This window comes from Anguilla rostrata, chromosome 11 (genome assembly GCF_018555375.3).
Source record: "Anguilla rostrata isolate EN2019 chromosome 11, ASM1855537v3, whole genome shotgun sequence".
Classification (NCBI taxonomy): domain Eukaryota; kingdom Metazoa; phylum Chordata; class Actinopteri; order Anguilliformes; family Anguillidae; genus Anguilla; species Anguilla rostrata.
The window spans coordinates 33,156,410-33,183,984 of NC_057943.1; the positions used below are offsets into that span (position 1 = coordinate 33,156,410).

General features: G+C 52.3%; 1 protein-coding gene across 1 annotated transcript in view; it reads left to right on the forward strand.

Moving 5' to 3' along the window:
* LOC135234641 (plexin-A1-like) overlaps positions 1-27,575 on the forward strand; it is a 202,107-nt gene that overhangs the window by 132,344 nt on the left and 42,188 nt on the right. The window contains exons 9-12 of the mRNA XM_064299458.1: positions 93-207; positions 13,270-13,470; positions 24,833-24,929; positions 27,254-27,444. Of these exons, the coding sequence (XP_064155528.1) occupies positions 93-207; positions 13,270-13,470; positions 24,833-24,929; positions 27,254-27,444 (604 nt within the window). The remainder of the gene's footprint in view (positions 1-92; positions 208-13,269; positions 13,471-24,832; positions 24,930-27,253; positions 27,445-27,575) is intronic.

Genomic DNA, 27,575 nt, shown 5'->3' on the forward strand with positions numbered 1-27,575 from the left:
GTATGTGTGCTCGCGCACGCATGTTTGTGTGTGTGTGTATCTATGCATGTGTGTGTGTGTGTGTGTAACGCTGTGCTCCTCTCTTCTTGCAGCTGTCTCTCCTGTGTGAACGGCTCGTTCCCCTGCCACTGGTGCAAGTACCGCCACATGTGCACGCACAACGCCAACGACTGCTCCTTCCTGGAGGGCCGGGTCAACACGTCAGAGGTGAGGCTCCGCCCCCCACGCTCCTAGCCTCAGCCGCTCTCGCGTACCGACACGCACATCCGCGCGCGTACGTGCAATCGAACGCTCTGGCGAACACACATCAATTGACAGGCAAATATTTGATGCCAGTGTTTGTGTAGTTTACACGGTTATGCATGTAAAAACTCTTTCTCTGTCTCTCTTTCTCTTACGCTTATGCACACACACACACACACACACACACACACACACTCACACACACACACACCCACACACCTCACTGACAAACACACCCACACACACACACACTCACTACACACACACACTCACACACACCACACACATACACACACATACACACACCACACACACACACACACCACACACACACTCACACACACACCACACACACACCACACACACACCACTCACACACACACACACACACACACTCACTGACACACACACACACACACACACACTCACTGATAAACACACACACACACACACACACACACACGGCTTGTAACGGAGTCTGAAGTTTGTAGTGGTGCTTCCGCCCCCAGCAGGTGCATTGTGGGTGTTGGGAGTTCCTCATTGGCAGACGGGGACGGGTGAATGACTGTACAGGTCGCCTCTCCTTCCTCTCGTTTGCAAACGCTGCATTAGCATAAAAGCCGATATCAGCCACATCTCTCGTCTTCCCCTGCCTGTACAACACAACATACGCCAGAACTCCTAGTGCAGGTGACGTACCGCACCAGGGTCAACGGTTTATAAGACACCTACCTACCCCCCCCTCCACCCCCTCATCCTCTCTCTCACCCCCCTTCCCATCCCCTATACAGTTTAAATTTTGATTGTGAAGTAAAATCTGAAGCGGCATGGCAGAATTTTCCCTATCCGTATGACATCCGGCCGGAGTGCGGATTGTAGCACAGTGGGTAAGGAACTGGGCTTGTAACCGAAAGGTCGCAGGTTCGATTCCCGGGTAAGGACACTGCCGTTGTACCCTTGAGCAAGGTACTTAACCGAAATTGCTTCAGTATATATCCAGCTGTATAAATGGATACAATGTAAAAATGAAATGTAAAAGTTGTGTAAGTCGCTCTGGATAAGAGCGTCTGCTAAATGACCGTAATGTAATGTAATGTCTCAAACAGACAGATACGATGGCAGACGTAGAAGGAAAGCAACGCAAGGGGTCGTTTACATGAGCTTAGCTGACCGGGAGCGTCGGGTGAATTTGGCCTTCTCTCTTCAGCTGGGTAGTGGCTTTTTCACCGGCCTGCATCAGGGGGATGCGCGTGTGCGTTTGTGCTGTAAATTGAGCGGCGGGGCACCTCAATCCAATTGGGGGGGGGGGGTGCGCTTTATCTCCCCTCCGTCGTCCCGGACCCCCAGACACGCCGCACGCCCTCGAGCCGCGCATCATAGGGTAGATTACGCGGACGCACCTTTCCCCCCCGCTGCGCGTCGGAGCGCGCTCTGTGTGCCTGTCCTTTGCAGGCCTGCTCGTCTATAAAGACGTTTGGCGCACGCTGGCTTTGTCACTTTGGGGGGGTTGGGGGGGTTGGGGGGGGGGGGGTTGTGCTTCGGAGTGGGTGGCTAACAGCGTGTGAGGCGTCTCCATGGGGACCCGCCTGTCCCGCTCGATGTCCACTTACTCCAAGGCCACAGATGAGTGAGTGTGATTTATCAAAGAGGACGGTAAACAAAGATCCCAATGCAGTTTGCTGAGAGTCTCTCTCTCTCTCTCTCTCTCTCTCTCTCTCTCTCTCTCACTCTCTCTCTCTCTCTCTCTCTCACTCTCTCTCTCTCTCTCTCTCTCTCTCTCTCTCTCTCTCTCTGGTGTCTGAGACGGTGCGGTTGTTGAGAGCATGTTCTGACAATTTAGCAACTTTTTTCTTTCCCTCTCTGTTAAGTTGAGCGATTTTGTTTCTGCCGCTGTGCTCGTTTCTGTTTAGCGACGTAGCAGGTGGTTGGTTTTTCTCGGCGTGTTTCAGCCCAAGTCATTGGCTGCATAAAGAGTCCCTCACGCCTCGTTTCCCCGCCCTGAGTTCCTGATTGTTTGTCTGCAGACACTCTGCAGTCCCCCGGGTCCCGGGCCGAGCTCGAGGCCTGGTTCTGGCCCGGTCGCGGTGACCGTGTCTCTCAGGCCACGGGCGCAGGGTTGCCGTCCGATTCTCCGTTTCCCCGGTCCGAACGTCTCACCACCTCACTAATACAACACCGAGCAGAATTCACCGGCCTCTCCTTTCCTATTAGCCAACAATGGGGCTGACTCATTTTTAATCGAGTTTGTAAGACTGATTCAATTCATTTGTTTTGTTAAATCTTCCATGAATTAGGAGCCCGCTAATGGCCTTGCTGAAAATAGAGGCTCCCATTAACAGCGTCACACTAATTAACTTGTACACCTGTGGCGAAATGGGAATTTAAAGATTTTCAAGGGAATATCAGCGCATCACCAGTGAAGGCAGCATTGACATCACTCATTTTCACCCTTCATCATTCAAAGAATTTATATTTTTTAAAGTATGTATGCATAAAGAGCAAAAGACGACAGCCATTTTTATTCATGAGCCTGTTTGTCTTTTTTTAATCCTGAAAGCAACAAAGGTTTTACATTGCCCCACTACAGGTGGGATTGGCATTGGTTTTTCGAGACCTTACCTCACCATCACACTATTTGCCTTTTAACCAATCAGTGTTGCGTCTGTTTAGTGGGCAGCCAATCAGAAGTTCGATTGAGGCAACAGTCTCAGAACAGACATGCTGTTTTTTCAGACCTCCTGCTCTCCTGTTTAGAAATGACACACTTTACATCGTAAGGAAATGTAATTATTTCCCTGTTTATAAATTTGGTAGGAGTAAGTATAGATCTTGCGTCTTAATGAAAAAGGGATTGCACAGAGCGAGTTCATCGATTAGTCATGTCTGTGCTGCCCAACCAGCCAGCTCAAAGCTCGCAGAGGCACGCAAACACCTTTTTGTCATTTTTAGAACCCGCTCAAGGTCTCTGTTCACATTTCCCCTCGTTTGCATAACTGTGACAACACATATTCTTGCATCGGCAACACAGCACCGATGTCTGTCACTACATAATAAGACACTTGCATTCAGGTGTCGGAGAAAGAAAACCAGAAACACGGTCGGCTTCTGTGCGAACCGGAAAGATATTTGTCGAGTTTCTTCGAGCCGAAATGGCTGGAGCATCGGTCGAATTTGCCGCTGGATCTGTCACATTTATATGCCGACGGTCTGCCCTCTGCCCGGCGACAACTGTAATCTGGTAGGCGACGCGAAATCAGAAGCAGTGTGTCAGTCACCCGCTGAATTAGCACGTAGCGGCCATGTCACATTATGCGCAGGGGCAGTAACCTGACACACTCCTCTGTTCTTTTCAATTCAGTTTTATCTCTGTGAGCAATTTTACACAGGCACTGTCACAAAGACAAAGCAGAAAAAAGCTAAATAGGAAAAGATGTGAAAGACCAGGCCTGAGGGCCGCCCAGCAACAAAATGAGGTATAAAAAAATTAATAAAAAAACTCCCCAGTGGGAAGAAATCTCAGGAAGAACCTGGATATAAAGGGGGGGGGGTCCCATCCTCCATTTGCTGGTCAGGTGGCTACAGTTAAAGATAGGCTAAATTGTAATGGGGAGGTAATGGGGAATCTATCAGAGCAAACAGACGCAGTGTTTGTGCTGATTTTAGCCTGAGGTGTTGAACCCGCTGGTGAAACCGGCAGCCGAAGTGAAGAGGTGTGTGACACGCGGGTCAGGGAGCGAGGGGGGGGGTGGGGTGCGTCCGGGCCTCCGGGGTGTGTCGCAGTGTGGGCTGGAGTCCGGAGAGGGTCGGGCCTGAGCCGCCCGCAGGCCCAGCGGCGAGCGCGGGGAACGGCCGATGAGCCTCAGATAAGCGCGCGCTTGTCTCCGCCCCGCCGCACGCGGCCGCCGCCGACGCCCGGCTGGCACGCGCCGCCATCGGGCTAGCGCCCGCGCCTCGCCTCACCTCCGCTCCCTGGGCTCGCCTGTCCTGCTGTGACCTGTCCACCCCCCCTCCTCTGCCTCCCCGTCCCTCTCCCCGTCCCTCTCCCTCTCCCTCTCCCTGCCTGCTCTGCAGGACAAGCAGACGAGGGGGGAAAAGAGGACAGAAGCGATGGCTCTCATTAGCATTTTCATTGCCTGATTTATAACCATTGAAGCGCCTTTTTGTTTAAAAGATAATAAAACCCCAGATTTCCCGATTAAATTGATCTTATTTTGGCTAATTAGACGATGGATCAAAAATGACAGCGGCCGCCCACTCTGGTTTTCACTGAAGAGAGAGAGAGAGGCAGAGAAAGTGAGAAATAGACCGAGAGAGAGAGAGAGAGAAAGAGAAGGAGAGCACCAGAGAGAGCATGAGAGAGATGAAGGGAGGCACTCTTCGGGAAAATGTAGCCCAACCACATCCTGGACTCCAAAACCCACTTCAGAGGACTCCTTGTGGTTTGAGTAGTTTTTGGCTTTATCGAAAAAGGAATAGCTTTGCACAAAGAAACCAATTGCAGCATTCTGCGGTCTGTTTGTAGGGGGGAGAAGGAGCCGGCTACGGCTTTGCTTCTGTGTCAACATGAAGCGAAAGGTGATTTTGGGGTCCTTACCAGGTCACTGAGCAGCTACTGTGTGCAAATTGATATTTTTTTCTTTTTTGTTTTTCAAACGAGCTTGCGCACCTTCACTGGAGAATAGGACAGACAGGAGTAGAGAACTACATGTGAAACTCTTAACTGCCATGCTGATTACCTTTGACCTCTGGGGGTCATGCTCTGACCTGTCGGTCATTAGTGCAGTAACACCAAGTTTGTTGGCAGAGAAACCAAAAGCTTAAATGTAGGTTTATAATTGCAAGTGAAAACCATATTTTTTGGCCCACATAATTGGGCCTTACAGCCAGAGGTGACCCTGCTCACTCCTCGCTATGGCTGCTTAAAGGCGTATTTCACCCTTTCATAACATAAGTGATTTTGTGGAGGCTACCACACTTTTGCAGTAGTGTGAATACTGGCAACCTCAGGAGCTCCTGTTGGCCGTTGTCAACATCGTCTTTTCTCTCGTTTGTCAAGCTCTCAATTCACTCCCATGCATTTTCGGGACATTGTATTGATCTTTTATCCTTTGTAGTTAGTTTATGCTTTAGAACTATTAATTTTGGCAATGTCCTGAAAACGAATGGGAGTGAATTGTGAGCCTGACAACCATTACTGTATCACACTATTGCAACAAGTGGGTTAGCCTCTGCAAAATGACTTGTGTTATTAAAGGGAAATATGCCTCACTGTCCTCTCTGATCTTCTCTGGCCTCGTTCACACTACAGCTAAGTATGTCACTCCTCATTGTAGCGCTTAATAAGGTTGAGTTCACACTTAGTACGGTTATGAACGATAGCGACAACCAGTAGTGATGCGTCCTGCTCGAAACAGGGAGTGACCGCCGAAGTTGACTCTAGTTTCAGTGCAAACGAGCTCGGTTGTGGATGGGAATGGGAGTGGACAGCTGGTAGCAGATATGCAATGATTAGCTGCATAATGCTCCCAGACGTTCTTTCACTCTCTGAAACCAGAAGAAGTACTTCCAACAGAGAGCGCGCTGTTGCGTATTGTTAAAAGAAGCGATGTTGAGTACTGTTTAAAGAAGCTTTATTCGACACTGCTGTGCGTTCGCTGCCCGTTTCAGACGCGGAAACATTCATCTTGTCCTGCTTCTCTTGGCAGATACCAACAAATATTTGAACGACCACGTCCATTTTTGTTGACATTGTAAGCGTTCTCGGAATTCTTTTTCTTTTTTTGTGAACAATTATATTTATTCTCAGAAAAGTAAGGCGTACATTGCAGAAAATCTTCCATAAAGGAATCACGTGTCTGGCATTCGCAGTCTTATAAATATGCGTATGTGAGGACGCAGAATATGAGTGACTCCAGTTAATAACTTTGGTTGTCGAGCACCAAAATTCAAGTAGAAAGGGGCCTGTGGGATTCAGTGCTTTATGAGATCACAGGGCTAGGCCACGCCCACATTCTGAGAGCCAGGAAATGATGCGACCATCAATTCTAGCAGCCTTAGTCACAGCTTGCCCCGGCAGTTTAGCCTTTTCTCTGCCGTCATTGGCCCTCCCTCGTGTCAGTCCCTGGGTCGGGAGAGACCCACAGCTACCGCCAGGACTCCTCCCACTTATCTCCGGCCCCGCCCTCTTTCTCAGGGGACTTGCCGCCGGTCGTTGGCGGACGGGGTGTCGGATGAAAACGGAGCTGAGTGTCGCTGACGCAGTCACCATCATGCGAGCGAGCTCGCCACTGTCTGCTCCCCGTGACCTCAACTGCCCCCCCGGCCCTCCACTCTCAGATCTGGGAGTCCAGCACCTGCGTCTCGGTGCCCCCTGGGGGTGGGAGGAGGACAACGCACTCCGTGCCTCTGCTCTAATCCATTAATTATAAAATCCATTAGCGAGGACGGGAGCGTTGTTCTAGCCTCTCGTCTCCCTCGTTAAGCACTCCTCGGTTGGACTGGGACGTGACGGCGTTGCAAATCCCTCGCACCCCTTTTATAATTCAATATTCAGCACCTACCGCTCTGCCCTCTGTCATCTTAGCACAGGACGGGGAGGAGTGCTGAAGCCCGTTTCGGTCCAAGAGGGGCCGTCCGCATTGTAAATTTAACAGAAGGTTGCCAGGCGCGCTCCTGAGACGGGTGTAGACTCAGTGCACCATCGGCGCACATGGCGACCTGGTGTAATTCTCTGGCTCCCCCTCCTCATGTTCATTAATTCATGCGTGTGTTAACGTCTAAAATGCCCAATTTTATGGTGATCACGCGATTTGATGCCGTGTAATGCCGTTATTAACGCTTAATTAGACGTTTACGACTTGTACGCATTATAAAAGGTGATGGAATTCTTTTGGTTATGCAACCTATTGCTTTTCCGAGTTTCCTTCTAAAACGGCATTGAAACCATTTTGCACATGTTAATTACTATCCATTTATTTGCTCTCATCCAGTACAGTGTACATAGCTTGCATTGAAAATGCATCCGTAACCCACCTGGGAATTGAACCTGCGACCTTCTGGTTATGCTGGTTCTTTAGCCTTTAAGCTGGTTCTGAGCCCCCTTCAAAAAAAAAAAAAAAAAAGAAACTATCATTGAGGGTGTCTGCCAAGTGTAGTATGTGACAAAACAAGGCGCGGATATAAGAAAGTGGGCTCAAATGGGCCAATCAGCGGTGAGTATCTGGCGCGGTTCCTGTGTTCCTTTCTTGGTTCTTTTTTTTTTGTTGTCTGCCACAGTTTTGGGCTGTGGGGGGACGGGGGAGCTGGCCTTTCACGTGGCCTTCAGCAGGGGTCCGAAGGTGTCTAGTCCTCATCGAGTCGTTCGTCCCTGCGGCTCGGCTGGGGACGCGGCGGCCGGCTTCCTTTGCCGAAAATAACATGAAAAGGCGGGCGGTCCCTGAAAGGCCTTTTATGTGTTTTTCTCTGTCTGAGCGGCTGAGAGCCTCACGTGGAACGCGTTGGGCTCTCCACGGGAACACCTCGTCGTGTTCAGCGCGCTGAGCGCATGGCGGGGGCCAGGCTGCTAGATTGGGCCGCGCTGGTGTTCTGTTAGCTGCAGCGATTTGGAAGTGGCGCATCCTGTTGGACGGGGTGTTAGCTTAGCCTGCTCTCTGGTGTTGTGTGTGTGGCGTTTTGGATACGGTGCAGTGTAAATGGCATGCATTATTTATGAGTCCTGCAGCCTGTGAACCACACTCACACTCGTGTACATACAAATATACACACAAACACACGCATACACACTCACTCATGCACCCACGCACACACACACACAGTTTACATACAAAATACACAACACTCACACTCCACACATCACACAAACACATCATCATAACCACTCACACACTATACCCACACACTTGTACACACACGTATGCACTCACTCTTGTATGCACATGCATACATACTCACTAACACACTTATACTAATTCCACACCTTCTGCACCCTTCCCACACCCCCCACACCCCTCCACCAGCCTGCTCTGCTGCCCTTCTGGCCTTACACTGTGATTGGTGGAGACCACGGGCCTGTTTGTGCTTTCATGCTTTTCACAGAGAGATGGAGATTGAGAGAACAATATGGATAAGGAGAGTGAGTGAGGGAGACATTGGGTTGGAGAGAGATGGAGAAATGGCAATGGAGAGAAGCAGGTGGAGGGAGGGAGAGAACGGGAGGGAGGGAGATGGATACATAGAGTGGACGGACCTGGAGTTTGAGAGAAATAGACCGGTGGGAATGGAGAGAGGAATGGAGAGCGAGATAGATGGAGATGGAGAGAGAGATGGAGTTGGCGAGAGAGATAAAGAGATAGAGATGGAGATGGTGACGGAGAGAGAGAGAGAGAGAGAGAGAGAGGCTCCCCGGAGAAAGCGGGAGAGATCTGCCTGTTTGACGGTCTCCCTCCGACAGGCTTCCTCCCGCCCGCGATATCGAGAGCAAACGTTAGCTTTGAACCCGGGGCCCGCGCTGTCTGACGGAATTCATTTCCGCCTCCTTTAAAAACCCCTCGCTCATTAATCATTCAAGTGTTCCCTCCGCCAGCGCTCAACCCCCCCTCCAACCCCCCCCCCCCCACCCCCCAATCGTGTTTTCTCTCCTCCCACGCCAGAATGTGTCCGGGCGGCTCGGCGGCTACGCGTTCGCCGTGATTTGTGAGAAGCGCTAAAGCGGCGCTAGCAGCTGCGCGCCGGAGAGAGAGAGAGAGAGAGAGAGAGAGAGAGAGAGAGAGAGAGAGAGAGAGAGAGAGAGAGAGAGAGAGAGAGGGAGAGAGAGAGAGAGAAGAGAGAGGGAGAGAGAGAGGGAGAGACAGAGAGAGAGAGAGAGAGACAGAGAGAGAGAGGCGCTGTTTATAACGGGGCTTTCTTTCGGCTATCTAGCGCGCCGCGTCCGTCGCGCTCCATCTCACGCTCCGTCTCGCTGGTACCGCTAACGACCCCGACTCGTGTCTTCGGAGGCGTTCTGCGGAGCTTCTTCTTTTCGGAGACGCTTATCGGCGCGTCGCCGTCGGCGACACGGGCCCGGGAGACGAGCGGCGGCGGCGGCGGTCGGGACGAGGGCCCGTTCCGTCGGAGCTAGCGCGGCGCTAAGCCAGGGTCCGCGGAGGAGGAGGCGGGAATCGGAGATCCGTCGGCAGTCCGGCAGCCGTCCGTCACCCCGCTCGTCTCCGCTTGTGTGACCCCGCCCAGGTCCCCGTCACGGCGGGATGTGTGCAGAGACAGACAGACAGACAGACAGACAGACAGCCCGGCCGCTTGTGAAATGCCGAGCGCTGCGGTTTAACGGGTGTCTGGGTAATGTAGTGCGACCGCACGCTCCGCTCGGTTTTATTATTGTTTTGTCTTTCGGTGCAGGTGTGGGCGGGGGATGGGGACGGGACAAACAAACAGAAACCAGCACGGGGGGGGAGAAGGTGGGGGGGGGTGGGTACTCTGTTCGCCCTCTGTGCTCGCTGTAGTTTATTTATTTATTTATTCATTTATTTTGTCATTTTATTTATCAAAACTGTCTGGACTTCAGGGAGCAGATCCACTGAAATGGCAGGTCTGGCTGACTTTTGGCAAACCCGGGACTAACCCGGGACTAACCTGGGGGTAACCAGACTGTCGGCTCGTGACTTTCCTCTTTTCTGAGAGAATAAAACTGAGGCAGAGACTTGAATGGAATCCCCTGGTAAAAATCTATTCTGGTTATTCCTCTCCTTGCAGCGTTCTGACACCTGCCAAAAGTGAAATGAAATTCATGAAATTCTTCTTTTACCCCCCCGCCCCCCACCACCTCCCCCCACCGTCTTCATACCCAGTACTCATGTCATCCTCCTTTCAGAACGTCGCACGCCTGCTCTCAGGTGTCAAAGATAGGCCGAGCCGGCGTTTCTCCAGTAACCTTGAGCCCTGAGCTGGGGCGGAACCTTCCGGAAAGCTGGGGGAGGGGGGGGGGCTTCATTCTGGAAGGCCCTGTGCGCTGTGCGAGGGGGCGAGGGGGTCCGCCTGCGTCCCCTTCCGCAGAAACGAAGCCCCCCCTGCGATCGGGGGAGGAACGCACGCCGGAACGTTTGGCCCGCCACAACGCCAGCTCCGCTTCAGGCTGCGTCCTCAGGGCCTGGACTCGCTATCGCCCCCAGCTGGGCGTCCGCGCAGGCGAGAAGCCCACACCGACAGGAGACAGATGGAGGCGGGCGGGGCAGGCGTGCGCACCGGCGCGGATCGACACGCTCCCCCGCCCACAGCGGCCCGAGCGGAGCGCCCAAACCCGCTCCCCGCTCCCCTTCCCCGCGCCCCTCGCCGCTCTGGCGCTCTCCTGATTCTTCGGCGAAGGGGCCGTGTAGATAGCTCGAGCTCGTCTCTTACATCGTTAGCGCCCTTCTATTAATACTCTTCTCCAGCTTCCCCTCGCTGTCAGGAAGCTTTAGGCGCTTAATTAACCATGTTGTTTGGAGTTTTAAAAATTATTTCCCTCCCCCCTCCCCCCCCCCTCCCCCGCCACACTGCCGCGTGCCGAGAATGCGCGAACGCCGCGGTTCGTCCCGCGACTTTACTCCCCGCCTCATGCATATTGATCGCGGTGGGGTGGATATTGGACCCCCTCCCCCAAACCCCCCCCCGACTCCCCCTTCCCCATTATATCAAAAAAAATTCAGATCTCGCCTCCCCGCTCAAACTGCGACGCAGGCTCATTAGCGGCGCTTAATTTAATGGCGGTTTAAGGAAAAACAAACGGAATGAAGCGCTAGGCAAACAGACCGCGGGCCTCGCTCAGCTAATAGCGGCTAAACGAGCCCACTCTCGCTCATATTCCCCCTCTTTAAAAAAACAAACAAAAAAAAGAAGAATGAATGAATGTTTTTTTGGCCTGTGTTTGTAGAAGCGTAAATATTCATGTGCGGTTTCATCTTCAAATGCGAATTCAAACTCGGTCAAAGAAAAAAAAGCTTTTCCTCGTCTAATTTGCGATGAATGGAGTTTTTTTGTGGTGCAGCGTGGTACGAGTACACGCAGTGGTCCAGGTCTGTGACGTTATAGTACATTTACATTTCAGAAAGTTTTAGAAGAAAAAAAAAGTGGTGCATAGTCCACAGAAATCTCAGCGATTAAGCGGTTTCCCTGGGAACAGCGTGATGTCACAGAGGTTGACGTTGGCTTTCAGGCGGGAATATCTATCCTCAGTTAGCACGCACACACACATATGCATGCACACACACACGCTCAGACTGAGCAGGCTCAAACACACTCACACACGCTCAGACTGAGCAGGCTCACACACACTCGCACACACTCAGACTGAGCAGGCTCACACACACTCGCACACACTCAGAATGAGCAGGCTCACACACACTCGCACACTCAGACTGAGCAGGCTCACACACACTCGCACACACTCAGACTGAGCAGGTTCACACACACTCACGCGCTCAGACTGAGCAGCTCACACACACTCACGCGCTCAGACTGAGCAGCTCACACACACTCACACGCTCAGACTGAGCAGGCTCACACACACTCACACACTCTGACTGAGCAGGTTCACACACAGTCACACACTCAGACTGAGCAGGTTCACACACACTCACACACTCAGACTGAGCAGCTCACACACACTCACACGCTCAGACTGAGCAGGCTCACACACACTCACACACACTCAGACTGAGCAGGCTCACACACACTCATACACTCTGACTGAGCAGGTTCACACACACTCGCACACACTCAGACTGAGCAGGCTCACACACACTCACACGCTCAGACTGAGCAGGCTCACACACACTCACACACTCAGACTGAGCAGGCTCACACACACTCACACACACTCAGACTGAGCAGGCTCACACACACTCACACACACTCAGACTGAGCAGGCTCACACACACTCAGACTGAGTAGGCTCACACACACTGCACACGCTCAGACTGAGCAGGCTCACACACCGCACGCTCAGACTACGCTAAGGAAGCACTGCGTCAGTGTGAGACGAGGATGGGGAAGGCTGTAAACCCTTCTGGCTCCACCACCACGTTCGCCCCGACTGGCAGTGCCCCGTGGGCACCAGGCATAGCGAGGACTGTCCCCACGGCGCTAACACGCGTCGTGCGTTTACTCTGTTCCCCCCTGCTGTGCGGTTACCACGCCGACGCCGTGGCCGACCCGGACCCGGTTTCCTCCTCCCGCTGAAACTCTGCTCTCCTCGGCCGACCCCGAACTCCCAAATTGGCTTTGCTGACGGCGATGGCGAACGCGGCGATGGCGGACGCGGCGATGGCGAACGCGGCGATGGCGAACGCGGCGATGGCGAACGCGGCGATGGCGGACGCGGCGATGGCGAACGCGGCGATGGCGAACGCGGCGATGGCGGACGCGACGATGGCGGACGCGGCGCTGCCAGCGAGGCACAGAATGAAACAAAAGGCAGAGACTCAGGAAGGAGCCTCCCGCGTCATCGCTTCAGCGCCCACCCTGTCTGGACTTCGCTCGTTGTCATGGAAACCCAGCAGGGACCCCCCCAAACACAATTTTTTATGCTTTGTCCTATTTGTGAACCCAAAATATAACTGTGCAAAAAAATATGTTTTTTTAAAAAATGTAACTAAATAAATAACAAGTGAGTATTTTATGGGTTCTGTCATGTAGTTACACCAGCAAGCGTCTCTGACTTTTTCACATTCTCTTTCTCAAATGGCACACACACGCACACACGCACACACACGCACACACACACGCACACACACACACACACACACGGACCGTTGCCTCTAGAGTATCCGGTGTGTGCTGAACCTCTCTCGCGCAGTTGATGGGATAAATGTATCGGCTAATCCTGTCCACTGAGACTATGCAAACTGTCCTCAATCAGATGTGAGACTAAAGCCTTCAATTTCCTGTTGACAGATATAATCTCCCTCTCTCTCTCTCTCTCTCTCCCCCCCATCTCTCTCTCTCTCTCTCCCCTCCCTCCCCCCCCTTCTCTCTCTCTGTTCTCTCTCTCTCTCCCAGGAGTGTCCCCAGATCCTGCCCTCCACGCAGATCTACATCCCGGTGGAGGTGATGAAGCCCATCACCCTGCTGGCCCGGAACCTTCCGCAGCCGCAGTCGGGCCAGCGCAACTACGAGTGCATCTTCCGCTTCCAGGGCCGGGTGCAGAGCGTCACGGCCCTGCGCTTCAACAGCAGCAGCATCCAGTGCCAGCGCACCTCCGTGAGTCTGCCCCGCCCACGCCCCGCCCACAACCCCGCCCACTCCCACACCCACACCACACCCAGGGCCGGGTGCAGAGCGTCACCGCTCTGCGCTTCAACAGCACCAGCATCCAGTGCCAGCGCACCTCCGTGAGTCTGCCCTGCCCGCAACCCGCCACAACCCCGCCCACACCCCGCCACAACCCGCCTACACCCCACCCACAACCCCGCCCCTCCCACACCCACACCCCGCCCAGGGCCGGGTGCAGAGCGTCACCGCCCTGCGCTTCAACAGCACCAGCATCCAGTGCCAGCGCACCTCTGTGAGTCTGCCCCGCCCACAACCCCGCCCCCCTCCAGGCCCCTCCCCGCGGAGGCTCCTCCCACTGTAACTCAGTCAACATTGAGCAGTTAGCATATGCTCTTATCCAGAATAACGGCCTATTATATAATTATATAACAGCTTCTTATAGACACAGTTATGTGAAGCAGAATAACACATTTCACATACAGTCCATTTATTTCATGTTGTAATAGATGGATATTTTACTGAAGCAGTCCAGGTTAAGTGCCTTTGGATACAGTGGCCACGCTGAAAAAAATGACACTACGCTGCTACCCCTCTCCCATCTGACATCCTGGCTTCTCGGTCTCAGGCGCGTGCGATTTTCCCCAGAATGCAACGCCTCTTTCTGTCACCGACTAGTCTCCTCCACACGAAACCCGGGAGGCTGGGAGTTTGAGTCTGAGGCGGGGGTAAAGCCGCAGTTCTTATCCCACCAGCTGCGGACGATCTTTAAAACGTCTGGGCAAGGCGCACGTGCCAGAACCCGCCAATGATAGCAATACACAAATATCATAAATGTTCGGTCTGGCGCATCGGTTGTCATTATGTGGTCTGTGGCGAAGAAACCCCGCTGGCAGTTTGCGAAGCGAAAGTAACAATTTTCTGGAAATTGCACGAGCAATATTTACGCGGCCGCTCTTCCGTGGCGGCGGTGCGAAAGCGCGGCGCTCAGACGCGCGGGCCACGCCCGTCACAGACCCGACGACTGGAAGTCGTTTTGGCGCTAATTACGCGTTTCAGACACGCGAATAATTTGTTTTGTTCAAACGGTTTTTAGTCGGTCTGCCAAGATTTTCGGAATCGCGGTCCGTCGGGGGAGGGGGGAAAAAAAAATAAGGGAGGAGAGCTGGCCGGGAGAATCGGAAGGCGGGACCGAGGGCTTGTGCCCGGGCGCGGACGGGCCTGCCAGGGAACGCAGGCTGCAGCCCGGCCGAACGGCCTCGTGGGAAGTCGCGGCGTCCGCTCGGCTGCCGTCTCCTTCGAAAGGCCGTGATTGGACAGGGCGCGAAGGGGAGGAACGGGAGTTTGCACATGAATGTACAGTACAACATAATTATAGTGCACTAGTGGGTGCAGGAGGGTGATTGAGGACGCAGTGATTCAGGTGGAAAGCGTTGGTTGTGGCGTAAGGTGCGGCCAGGAAAACCGTAATTAACGCGCGGCGTTCAGCGTTATCGGGGCCGCGTTGGTCGCTGGTGTGTTTTTTAGCGTTTGGTGGGAGATGGGTAGTGACTCTGCAGTTCCACAACATTGGGATGTGTGTGTGTGTACACGCTTGTTTGTGTGAGTGTGTGCATGTGTGTGGACATGGGCATGTGTGTGTGTGTGTGTGTGTGTGTGGTGTGTGTGTCTATGTGTGTGGACATGGGCATGTGTGTGTGTGAGTGTGTGCGGGTGTGTGGACATGGGCATGTTTATGTGTGTGCGTCTATGTGTGTGGACATGGGCGTGTTTATGTGTGTGTGTGCGTGTGTGTGTGTGTGTCTATGTGTGTGGACATGGGCATGTGTGTGTGTGTGTGTGTGTCTATGTGTGTGGACATGGGCATGTGTGTGTGTGTGTGTGTGTCATGTGTGTGGACATGGGCATGTGTGTGTGTGTGTGTGTGTCTATGTGTGTGGACATGGGCATGTGTGTGTGCGTGTGTGTGTCTATGTGTGTGGACATGGGCATGTGTGTGTGCGTGTGTGTGTCTATGTGTGTGGACATGGGCATGTGTGTGTGCGTGTGTGTGTCTATGTGTGTGGACATGGGCATGTGTGTATGAGTGTGTGCGTGTGTGTGTCTATGTGTGTGGACATGGGCATGTGTGTGTGAGTGTGTGCGTGTGTGTGTCTATGTGTGTGGACATGGGCATGTGTGTATGAGTGTGTGCGTGTGTGTGTCTATGTGTGTGGACATGGGCATGTGTGTGTGAGTGTGTGCGGGTGTGTGGACATGGGCATGTGTGTATGAGTGTGTGCGTGTGTGTGTCTATGTGTGTGGACATGGGCATGTTTGTGTGTGTGTGTGCGCGCGCGCGCCCACACATGGTTGTGTGTATGTACATGTGTGAGTATGTTTGTTAGGGATGCACCGATATAAAGATTTCTGACTGATCCCGATTCTGATTATTTAGGGAAAACATTGGCCAGTACCAATATCGCTTGTGTGGAGATTCTGCTTCCGTAAATTTGTTTTCATGAACAACCATTTAGAATCTTTCCATTCTAATAAACACGATTTTACTTTTAAAGTAATGCAACAAAGTTAAACATTTATTTTCTGACATTTCTTCACATTCATCCAACTTAAAATGTGTTCTTCCAACTGAACGCGCATTCCTATTTATGAAGTGATTATCAGTGTTTCCCCTGGAATTAGTTTCGGGTCTGGTGGTACGCACTGTAACACCCCTAAACAGACGCGGCGCGCTGGGCCCCATGTTGACACGGTTGGATGGTGCCGCTGTGTCCCGCGTAGCCAAATTGTTATAGATTTCCAAACGAGTACATATTTGGTGTTATTTTTCGGCATTTTAAAAAAAGAATGTTGTTGACTTGGCAGCCCACCGGGTCTGTACAATTACAGAGGAAACACTGAATATGGAAAACAAAGTGCAATTATTTTGTATCTGACAGGCAAATGAAAACCAGCTCTTGGATTACAAGTAAACAATACTTTTTTTTCTCTCTCTTTCTTTTCCTCTCAAACTATCAGTCAGTGCATCCCTAGTGTGTGTGTATGTACGTGTGTGTGTGTGTGTGTGTGGGAGGGCTGGGGTTTTCTTGTTAATTGGCTGTGTAAACAGGAGGTTGTTAATCCGGAGCTGTTTGGTGTGAACCGTGGCACGGGGCCAGGCTGTTGTAATCACGTTAGCACGTTAGCACGTTAGCGCGCCGCCCGGCCATCTCCCGAGGAACGGAGGCGCTGCACGCGCGCGCGCGCCTGCTGGAGGAGCGGAGCGGAGCGGAGCGGGGCGAGACGAGCGGTGACATCGCAGATGGATCTGCGGCCGCTGCCGCCACCGTCTCTCCCCGCACGGTCCGAAAAGGAAAAAAGGAAGAGGAAACGCCTGGATCCTCGCTCACTGCTGTCAGGGGTGGCTGCCGTTCCCTCGTTCTTTTTTTCCTCTCCCTTCCCTCTGTTCCTCCAGCGGAGAGGAGGCGCGCTGGGAGGCTTTGGCGGGAACCAATCAAGGGCGGCCGCAGATAAAACGATGATGAATTACGGTCGGGCGTGGGTGGGACAGCCCCGTCTCTGGAGCCTGGGGGAAGGGAAAGGACCCCGGGAGGCAGAGATGGAGAGCGGGGGAAAAGGGAGAGGTCTTCCATTAGGGGAGAAAAGTGCGGACGCAGCTGCTGTTGGCTCTGGGGAAATGGATATTTGGGGGGGAGGGTATTTGGGTGATGCTGGGTGGGGAGGAAGGGGGTGTATATTCTGCTAAGAGAAGGTTAGGATGCTGATCTGTGCTCATTACCCGTTTCGCGGCTCTGACGCTGTTGACCTGTCCAACCGCGAGGCCCCTCTTACCATAGAGCCCGTGTGCAGGAACAGCCATCCACAACGCTGTACTGGATAACATCTAATACCCCCCTTCCTGTTTTAGTTGGTTTAATCTCCCAGGGCAGAATCAATGGCTGCGAATATCCCTTCTCTTGAGCGGAATAGTCCAGTGTCACAAAATAAAAAAGGATGATTGGGGCAGGTTTTAGTTTTGTTCTTCTGTGCAGTCCTGTCCAGTCACGTTGAGTTGTTGCTTTAAAGAACAGCAGTCTAATAAATCGCCATATACCAGCAAACAAACAACACCCTTATATTTCTTTACGAATACACTCGCTTGTGTCTGTGAGCATTCATTTGTGAGTGGCTTAAGTTAATTAATCACGGAAGTCTTTGTGGTTCATACCCATAGTGGTCAGTAACCTTACGATCTTTGGAAAATGCAGAATACATTTGTTCTGTTTTCTTCTCCTTCTCCTCCTCTTCCTCCTCCTCCTCCAAACCACATCGTGGCATCTAGCGGTCACCTCTCCCAGTCCCTCACTCGATCCAAAGTTACGGAACCCCCCCCCCCGGCGTGGCAGGGCGCCGTTTTCGTTAGCGACGGCGAAGACGGTCATTAAGGCTGAGGACGCTAACGAGCTCGCGGCGCGCGGGCGACCGCTCCCCCCCCCGTCAGCGCCGACAGACCGCGCGGCGAAAAGCTGCTTAATTAGACACATTACACGCGTCTCCCCCCGCAGACGAGCCTCGTTAGGGCTAAACGGGAGATCGGCCGCCTCACGTGCCTCAATTAAGCAGACGGCCGCGCGCCATAACAGGCCGGGGCTCCGCCTCCCTCACGGATGACATCACTCTTGAGGAGTATTTGCCGCTCTGGATTGGGGGTTGGGGGGGAGTATGTAGAGGTGGCAGTGAGGCCTACGTGTAGTTCCACCCTCATCCATCTCTCCTCTCCTCTCCTCTCCTCTCCGTTACTCATCTTCTCCTCCTGTCCATTCCCTGATTGGTGGTGTAGCACCCAGTGTGTGGAGCCCCACTGAGCAGACACACAGCCTGTCATGCAGGTAGAAATATTGACTACACACACACATGCACACACAAACACACACGCACACACACACACACACACACACAAACGCACACACACACACACACATCTTGCCTGTGGAAAACACCTCTGGTCAGGTCTCAGTAAATTTCCCCAGTGGCTCTTGCTGTAATTGGCTGCTTCACGCGCAACACAAGACAATGGCAACTCATCAGATAACGAAACCGATAAAGTCTCTCTCTCTCTCTCTCTCTCTCTCTCTCTCTCTCTCTCTGCACAGTGGTCATGCGATCCCCCTTTCAGACCATAATCCCATCCAGGTTTGCAGTCTGTGCAAACCTTTTTTATTTATTTATTTATTTATTCATTTTTTTTAAATCACGGGAAAGCTACCCATAATCCCTCGGCAGGCTCTGAGCGACTGAGCCGTGTTGAGGTGCGGCTGAGTTCCTGTAATGCCTCAGTGCGTCTCGTTGTTGCTGGATGTTAATTTGGTCCCACCTGACCCCGACACATTAATCCTGCCTCTGGTTACCGGACGGTCCTGGATCGTTCTCATCTGCACATGTGCAGTGTGTGTGTGTGTGTGTCTGTGTGTTTATGTGTCTCTGTATGTTTGTGTGTTAACATAAACATGTTGTTATATGTATATACTTGTGTGTATACACGTACTGTGCATAGTATGCACGTGTGGTCTGTAAACACGCATTACGCAGTTTTGTGTATGTGTGTGTGCGTGTACATAAACGTACGTGTAATTGTACAACCGTGTATGTGTGTGTTTCGTGTCTAGTCCTCAGACGTATTAGTATGGTAATTGTATTGAATGAGGTCCTCACTTAATGCGTGTGAAATGGATCTCGGACGTCATGTAACGAGTTAATGCTCTGTGTAAGCAGGGTGAGCTTGCTGAACTGTTTATATTGGCGAGTGGTAAAATCAGGGCTGCTTACAGACACGGGCACACGCCACACACACACACACACACACACACACACACTCACACACACACACACACACACACACACACACACAGTGCTGTGTTTTCCTGATTGGGACGGTGAAATTCTTTCATTTTGGGCACAGTGTACAGCAGACGCGTTGTGCGGTAGGCTGTGGGGACCCAGCCGCTCTCTCTCTCTCCCATAAGGCACCAGGGCCGCCGTAGCGGCGCCAGACAGCGGCCGACGCGGGCCTTCCGTTCCCCCGCCGGGGCGGACGGCGCTCTTTCCGCCAGGCAATATAAATGTTAATGCCCCCTCTCCGCGTTTCCGCGGGAACGCGTCACGGAAGCCGCCGGCAATCGGCTCCCAGAGTGGCGGTGCCCCCGAAAGACGGGGTTTGGGGCGTATCGGAGGATGAGGAGGAGGAGGAGGAGGAGGAGGAGGAGGAGGAGGAGGAGGAGGAGAGGAGAGGAGAGGAGAGGGAGAGGAGTAGAGAGAAGAGTTTGAGCGAGCTGCGTGCGTTTGTTTGCCGGGAGGGGGCAGGGGACTACGCAGTTACTACGGCGACGCACGCGGCCAGGCCCGCCCCCCCCGCAGGCGGAGCTCTATCTTTAGCCGCGCCCCTCAGGTGTTCCTTCAAAATGAGTAACGATGGGCGCCTGACCCGAAGCCGAATACGGGACGTTCTCCTCCCCCCCACGCCCCACTCGTCCTCCCCCTCTCCTCTCCTCCTTTCTCCTCTCCTCCCCCCCCCCCCCCCCCCCCAGAACGGCAGCTGGCCTGTTTTGTTAACATCGACACTTTTTCCTTTTTTTGGCCGGGAGCCGACCGGGTCCCTTCTCTTTTGCTTGGCTGGTGTTTTTACTGCCGTCCCTGTTCATCCTTGATCTATAGGGCTGTCAGGGAGGGAGGGGGCCGGGGAGGGGGGCTGAGTTCTGGCGTGTGCTGTTTTTATCGGGGGCTTCATTAATTTGGGGCTGCGTGGCGGCTCGTGTAGCGTTGTCATTGGGAGGGCCCGCTTCACGGGGACGCTCGCGTGTTCCTGTAGCCACGGCGACGGCGGTGCGTACGGCCCTTTCTCTTTCTTCCTCCCTCGTTCCCTCCCTCCCTCGTTCTCGCCCCCTCCCTCCCTCTCTGCGTTTCTCTTTCCGCTCGTGTTCTTTTCTAACAGCTTCTTTGCGGTTTCTCGTTCGCTCTTTCTCACCCCCTCTGTTCTGGCTCTCTTCTGTTCTCTTGCTTGGTTATTATTATCTCTCTCTCTCTCTCTCTCTCTCTCTCTCTCTCTCTCTCTCTCTCCTGTTTTTCCACACAGAAGGGCACTGTAGATGCCTTGTAGCTTTGTCTCTAGCAGTTAACGTCCTTGCTGACCATACGCACACCCCCCTCTCCCCCGGGCGAAGCACTGGTCAGACTCTTGAGGAAGAGGATGAGGAGAAGAGGCAAAAAGCCCCTTGGGGCTGTCACCCCCTGCCTCTTGTCTCCATGGTAGCGCTAACAGGAAGCTCGAAAACGCACGTCGTCCAACGTAATCGGTTTCTGACTGAGGCCACCTCCAGCCTTTCGCCTCCTCCCCGTTGGGCGTGCCGATAATGCCAGTTTAGCTGGGAATGCTGGTTTAGCCGGGAATACTGGCTTTTCAGGGAATGCCAGTTTAGCTGGGAATGCTGGTTTAGCCGGGAATACTGGCTTTTCCGGGAATGCCAGTTTAGCTGGGAATGCTGGTATATCTGGGAATGCTGGCTTTTCAGGGAATGCCAGTTTAGCTGGGAATGCTGGTATATCTGGGAATGCTGGCTTTTCAGGGAATGCCAGTTTAGCTGGGAATGCTGGTATATCTGGGAATGCTGCCTTTTCAGGGAATGCCAGTTTAGCTGGGAATGCTGGTATATCTGGGAATGCTGGCTTTTCAGGGAATGCCAGTTTAGCTGGTTCTACGTCCTAAACGTAAATGAAGATCCTGTGTCCACGCATGTGCAGCCAGGGCAGCGGTTTTAATGCAGCTCGTCTTCTGTCCCATCAGTCAGCTGACTCTCTTCCTTTCCTTCATTTCCTGTGGGAAGACCCGCCCAACTTCCTGTAGCCCGGCTGCCACCGGCAGCCTGTAATTTGGGAAGACAGATGCGGGCAGCGTGAGCGTGACAGGGGGAGAAATATAACGGCGGTCCATAAAAAGGAAGGTGATATTTTTAATTGGATCGGGGAGCTTATTTTCGGTCCTCCTTCGGTCAGGTTTTCGCGGCGTCGGGGAGCGGGCGATTAATTACCCAGAAGCGCGTCCCGGGCGGGGACGTGGCGGCGGGATAACGAGCGGCGTTATTAATTTCCCCCGCGCGGGGGTGAGAAGCCGCGCGGCGGAGTTTCACATCGCGGCTGCCGGGGCTCGGTCGCGTCTCGCGGCTTCCCGGCCTCCTCTGGACCAGACGGGCGCTCCCGACGCGCTCGTCGCTAACGCCGCCGCCGCCGCTGGGCCGACCGCCGGCCGGTCGAGCGCGAGAGGGCCCCGTGGGCTGACTGACAGGGGGGGCCCCGCGTGGGACGGGGCCCGGAGGAGGAGCAGAGGGAGGGGGGGGGGAGAGGAGGAGGGAGAGCCCTGATGAGAGGTGCCGGAGTACAGATTGAATGTGCCAGTTTCACTTTGCTCCTCCGTGTGGCTCTTCACTCCAACGTCCTGCAGTTTGTCTTGGGTGTGAATGAATGGCCTCACCACGGCATCGTTTGGCATACTCCTCCCTTCTCTCCCTCTCCCACTCCCTCTCTTTCTCTCTTTCTGTCTTTCTCTCTCTCTCTCCCTTTGAGCTTGTGATTCCAGTGCTAGTTTGTACTTGGTAGGATTCTTGCTTGCTGAACAAGCTTACTCTACAGGGTTGGAGTCCTGATCGATGTGGTCACTTCTGGCACTACGATCCTTACTTCACTCTAGTGTTTCTTTTGCACCTCTACATCATGAAACCTATGCACTTGTTGTACGTCGCTCTGGATAAGAGCGTCTGCTAAATGCCTATAATGTAATGTAATGTAATGAGCTGATTGATATTGTCCTACTTGAAACACCATACTTATGGTTTCCTGTGCACTGATTGAACACTCCCTCCTCGTGTTTGCATGTGTGTGTGTGTGTGTGCGTGCGTGCGTGTGTGTGTGTGTGTGTGTGTGTGTGTGTGTGTGCTTGCGTGTGTGTTCTTGCTTTGTTGCCTCTTGTCCTCATCATGTTAGTGAGTATTTGAGGTGGGAAGGGCAGGGCTCTGTGGTTGTGTGGTCTGACCCCCCCCCCCCCCCCCCAGTCTTGCAGGCTTGTTTAGTGGTCTTCTTTAATTGGGCATTGTGCTTTTAATTGGCCTTACTGACAGTGTTCATTAATCACTCTGGGGTACCAGAGGAGTACTGAAACTGCTGGTCTTGAGCTGGGGTGTTTCTTCGCCAAAATTATTAGCTTTAAAGTACAAACTAACTACGGGGAATAGATCGATAAAAGAGAGAGCGAATGTCAGAAATTATGTTTTGATGTCTGATGTATTTTCAATGTTTTATTGCCTTATTAATGAAAAACATCGAGAAAAAAGTTGTGCTATTTTAACTAAATGATGTAGGCTGTCCTGGATTATATGGAGAGCTATAGTTTCTGCAACCTGGGAGGAAGCAAATAATTTCTAGTGCAGCTAATTGGCCTATAGAATCTATTATAGAATACCTCAGCCAAGTACACTCATTGTGTATGCTTACGTCATAACAAAAATAAATCGAACTACAGCTTGTATTATGCAGTAGCCTCTCTGAAAATAATTTCTCTACAGTATAGTTAACCTAGCCCTAAAAAAAGCTTATTAGCTCAAAAGAAGTTACCATTAATTAAGAGAAAAACATTGCATTGTTGTATTATCATCAGTAGTTGTTTTGTGCTTTGAAACTGTTCATTTTGGTGAGGTCCATAAAATAAATGAGTTAATTGGAAGCCTGACAACCAGGAGGAACGGCCATGATGTTAACAGTCAGAAAGGACAGCTGATGCTGCTAGAATTCATGCTAAAAAAAAAAGACAATGGGATGGCTTCACAAAATCGATTGCGTAATACCAAAGTGAGATATCCTTTTAGCACAATGAATTCAGTCGTCCTCTCTGTTATTTTTTTTGGCCTTCTTGCCTTCTTGTGTAAACGTTTCCCGTCTTTTAAAAGTATCCTCCAGTGTTCTCTGCTCAGCTGCGGTCTTGTTCTGGGTGAATCACGAGAAGTCAGAGCAGCGTTTCTTCAGGTGCTTTATGAAATTCTTTTTGTTAAGAGGCTGTGCTAATGTCGCCTCTTGAAACTCTGGCATTGCGAAGCGGTCATGGGACTGCTTTGGGATGCCACTTTGTGAAAGTTCCGCTCAGCAGACATTTGCTGCAGATAGCGGTTAGTTTCATAAACAACCGCTTCCTTCGTGGTGGCGAATGGGGAGTGCCTGTTCACGGGGGCGATGCGCATTCACGTGTCCTATCTGAGGCCCGATCCTTAAAATGTGGTGGTATCATGAGCCAATACCGATCCGTGGATCGGACTGGGGACATCCCTACCGCACGCAACGGGTTGTTTGGGGGGGAGGGGATTGGAATACATGGCCCACCGCCGAGCCAATCGGGTCGCTTCTTACCACTGAAAACTGTTCTGCTTCAGGGGTAAAGCAGTAATACACGGCAAAGCTGGGTTTGATGCGCTGGAAAACATGCTTACGGCTGATGTTTTCTCCTCCCTGCTCCCATTTCACAGAGCGTTTTTGTCTGGGTGTCAAAGAAGGTCACCTGTGCATGGATGGTTTCTGATGTAGTCATTTTAAGGAAGGTCAGCGGTAGGTGATAGGTGTGTACTGTAATTCTGCTAAGGAAGGTCACCTGTGCACGTATGGTGTGTGATGTAGTCTGTCTAAGGAAGGTCACCAGTAGATGGATGCTGTGTGGTGGAGTTCTGCTAAGGAAGGTCACCTGTGCACGTATGGTGTGTGATGTAGTCAGTCTAAGGAAGGTCACCAGTTGATGGATGCTGTGTGATGTTGTCCTGCTAAGGAAGGTCACCTGTGCGTGGATGGTGTGTGATGTAGTCTGTCTAAGGAAGGTCACCAGTAGATGGATGCTGTGTGGTGGAGTTCTGCTAAGGAAGGTCACCTGTGCATGGATGGTGTGTGATGTAGTCCTGCTAAGTGCAGAATGCCAGTCCAGTGGCAGAGTAACTCTCAGCTGAAGCTCTAGTGACAGATTCTCTGGTCTGTACATGATCCGGATGGCTTGTCCGATTGACTGAGTTTGCTGCGCCAGCCAGTCCGCATGTAGTCAGTGGAACTGCACTGCATCAGTGCGCTGCTGACCCAAAGAATGAGCCGGGCTCTCTGTAGGTGTGCGATGTGCTTAAGGGGGTGTGGCCTGACTGTTCTGGACCCGCCCAGCTCTGACCGCCAGTCAGCAGCCACAGGAGCAAGCAACACAGGCGGAGGAGCTCAGTGGGCATTGTGTGTGACTTTTTACTACTTCAGTCAGTTTTAAATTGCTTCCGTTGTTCTGATTGGAGCCTGCCTTGCTTGTGTCTTCCAGTATGACTATGACGGGAATGACATCAGTGACCTGCCGGTGGACCTGTCCGTGGTGTGGAACGGAAACTTTGTCATCGACAACCCCCACAATATCCAAGGTAACCCACTATTGTTTCCAAGGTACCCACTCTGATCTCCATAGTAAACCATTGAAATAACCAAGGCAACCTCTACTGTGTCCAAGGTAACATCTAAAATATCAGAGGTAACCGTGACTCGCCACCCCCTCCCTCACCCTATATCATGAGCCCTATTCGTCCCTCAGCCCAATCTCTCTGACCCCTTTCTATCCCAGGTAACAGGCATGAAAACCATTTCACACGCCTTTTTTTCAACTGGAACTTTCACTTTAAGCACGCTGTGACATAGTCTGGTTTGTCGTTTGAATTGGCCTAAAAGTCTAGTTGGCTTGCCATTATGTACACACTAACACTGATTCAGAAAAGGCATGAAAAACTCAAATGTAAGTCAGTGGTAGCAAAGATGATTCCAACACTGTTACTGGTACTGTGAGACTAAATACATAAGACGAGAAAAGCACTGCACTTCTGCATTATGAGAGGAAGTGGTCCTCTAACACAGGAAGTTTCTGTCTACCCCATGGGAAGTGTCTTTCTGATACACAGGAAATGTCTCTACTACTGTAGGAAATATCTGAGGTGTCTCTAACAGACAGGAAATGTCTGATACACATGAAGTGTCTATTACAGGCAGAGTATCCAAAGGGAGTGTCTATCAACACACAGATAGTGTCTGTCTGAAGTCTTTCTCTCTGAGTGGGGGAGAATGCAGGCAACTTTAGAAGTGAATTTAAATGGTTAATTGTGAACAGGGTCGTCAGTATCGTCCTCCAGCTTTGCAGCATTAGCCAAATCCGGTTGTAAAAAGTTCACTTGAGTTCCCCTGCCTTTTCTGTCTGATTCGGGTTGAAATGTGTATCCCAACCCATTTGGCAAGGGCGACGGAGACTGAGGACCCAACCGGACCACCACACCTGCGCGGCTTGCTACATCGTTCACCTGCTCCTTTCTGACTCTGACCTCTAAAAGGGCACATTGTCTGAGCTCCCGTACCTGCAGCTGCTGGCCTTCCTGTCTGTCTGTGTGCCCCCCCCCCACCGCAGCCACCCGGGGGGGGGGGAGAGGACAGTCAGTGTAAAGTCACAGCGCAGAAGGCCGCGGTGAATAATTACCCCTGAAATAGTGCGCGCTCATTAATGCCGTTGATGAATCGCTGCTGCGGGGAGCTCGCTTCTCTTACAGACGAGAGAACAAACCCCCCAAAATGGCCCCCAAAACCTGCGCCGGCCAGCGCCTCGCTCCTCTCGCTGCGTACGTGGGGGGGGGGGGGGAGCCGACGACAGTTCTGAGGTCCGTCTGGAGGAAAAAAAACAAGTTCTGTCGCCGCGGAATTGGCGGCGCAGTCTGAGTGTTCCATATTTAGAAACCTGGCAGACGCCAGAAACCTTAAAACTGCTCCGCCTGCTGTGATTGGTCCTTCTGAGTGCTCCCTCTGCTGCTTTCTGTGGTCTTTCTCGCACGCGTGCAGTCCTTCTTTTTTTTTAGCTCCTTGTCAACTTTTCCCTCTTCCAGTCGCCGTGCCTTGTTTTTCTCAGGCTTTCCTCCTAGTATTCTCTCTCTCTCTCTCTCTCTCTCTTCCTTCTGTATTTTTTCCCCATTTTCTGTCTCACCGTGTCTCGTTCCCTCTCTCATCCCTCCCCTTCTCTGTCTCCCCTACCCTATCTCTCCCTCTGAACTCTTTCTGAGTGATCCATCTCCGCTGCTGGCCTGGGGAGGTCGTGCCTGGTTGTAGCAGGGATATGTTAATGTAATTAAATCATTAATTTAGTTCAGTTTAATTAGCGCGGGGCTACTCGAGCTCAGCCGCGACAGATCAGATTAGTGGCAGGCCGTGGTGAACGAGCTCCTTTGAAGTTCCACAGCTGCCCAGAACCCCACACGTCGTGCTCTCCGCATTCTCACTGCCTCCTGTAGAAAAAAGATCGTATCTCTCAGAGTTACAGGAGCTATGGAACTTCCATGTACACACAATATCCTCTAAGAGTTACAGGAGCTATGGAACTTCCATGTATACACAATATCCTCTATGAGTTACAGGGGCTATGGAACTTCCATGTACACACAATTAGTTATCGTTGTTGGTTTGAGACTTTATTTTCCGTCTGATACCGGCGCTTTGGCGTTTCTCCGTCGGCCATCTGCTCACGCACGGCGTTGACGACGGCCATTTGTCACCGGGGTGCGAGGCTCTGGAGATGGAGGGATCTCGCCTCGTATCCGAAAAACGCCCCTTTTCCTCACTCTGTTTTTTCAAGTTCCGCTTCCTTCACTGCAAACATACTCAAACCCGTTTCTCTCTCCCTCTCTCGCCTTCTATATTCTCTCTCTCTCCTCTCTCCTAGCTCACCTGTATAAGTGCTACGCCCTGCGGGACAGCTGTGGCATGTGCCTGAAGGCCGACCCGCAGTTCGAGTGCGGCTGGTGTGTCCAGGAGAGGAAGTGCTCGCTCCGGCAGGAGTGCGCCCCCCCGGAGAGCTCCTGGATGCACGCCGCGGCGGGGAACAGCCGCTGCACGCACCCCAAAATCACCAAGGTGAGAACAGCCGCCGCACGCACCCCAAAATCACCACGTGTGAGAACAAACACTGAATGCACCCCAAAATCACCAGTGTGAGAATAGACACTGAATGCACCCCAGAATCGCCAAGGGGAGAAATGTGCTGC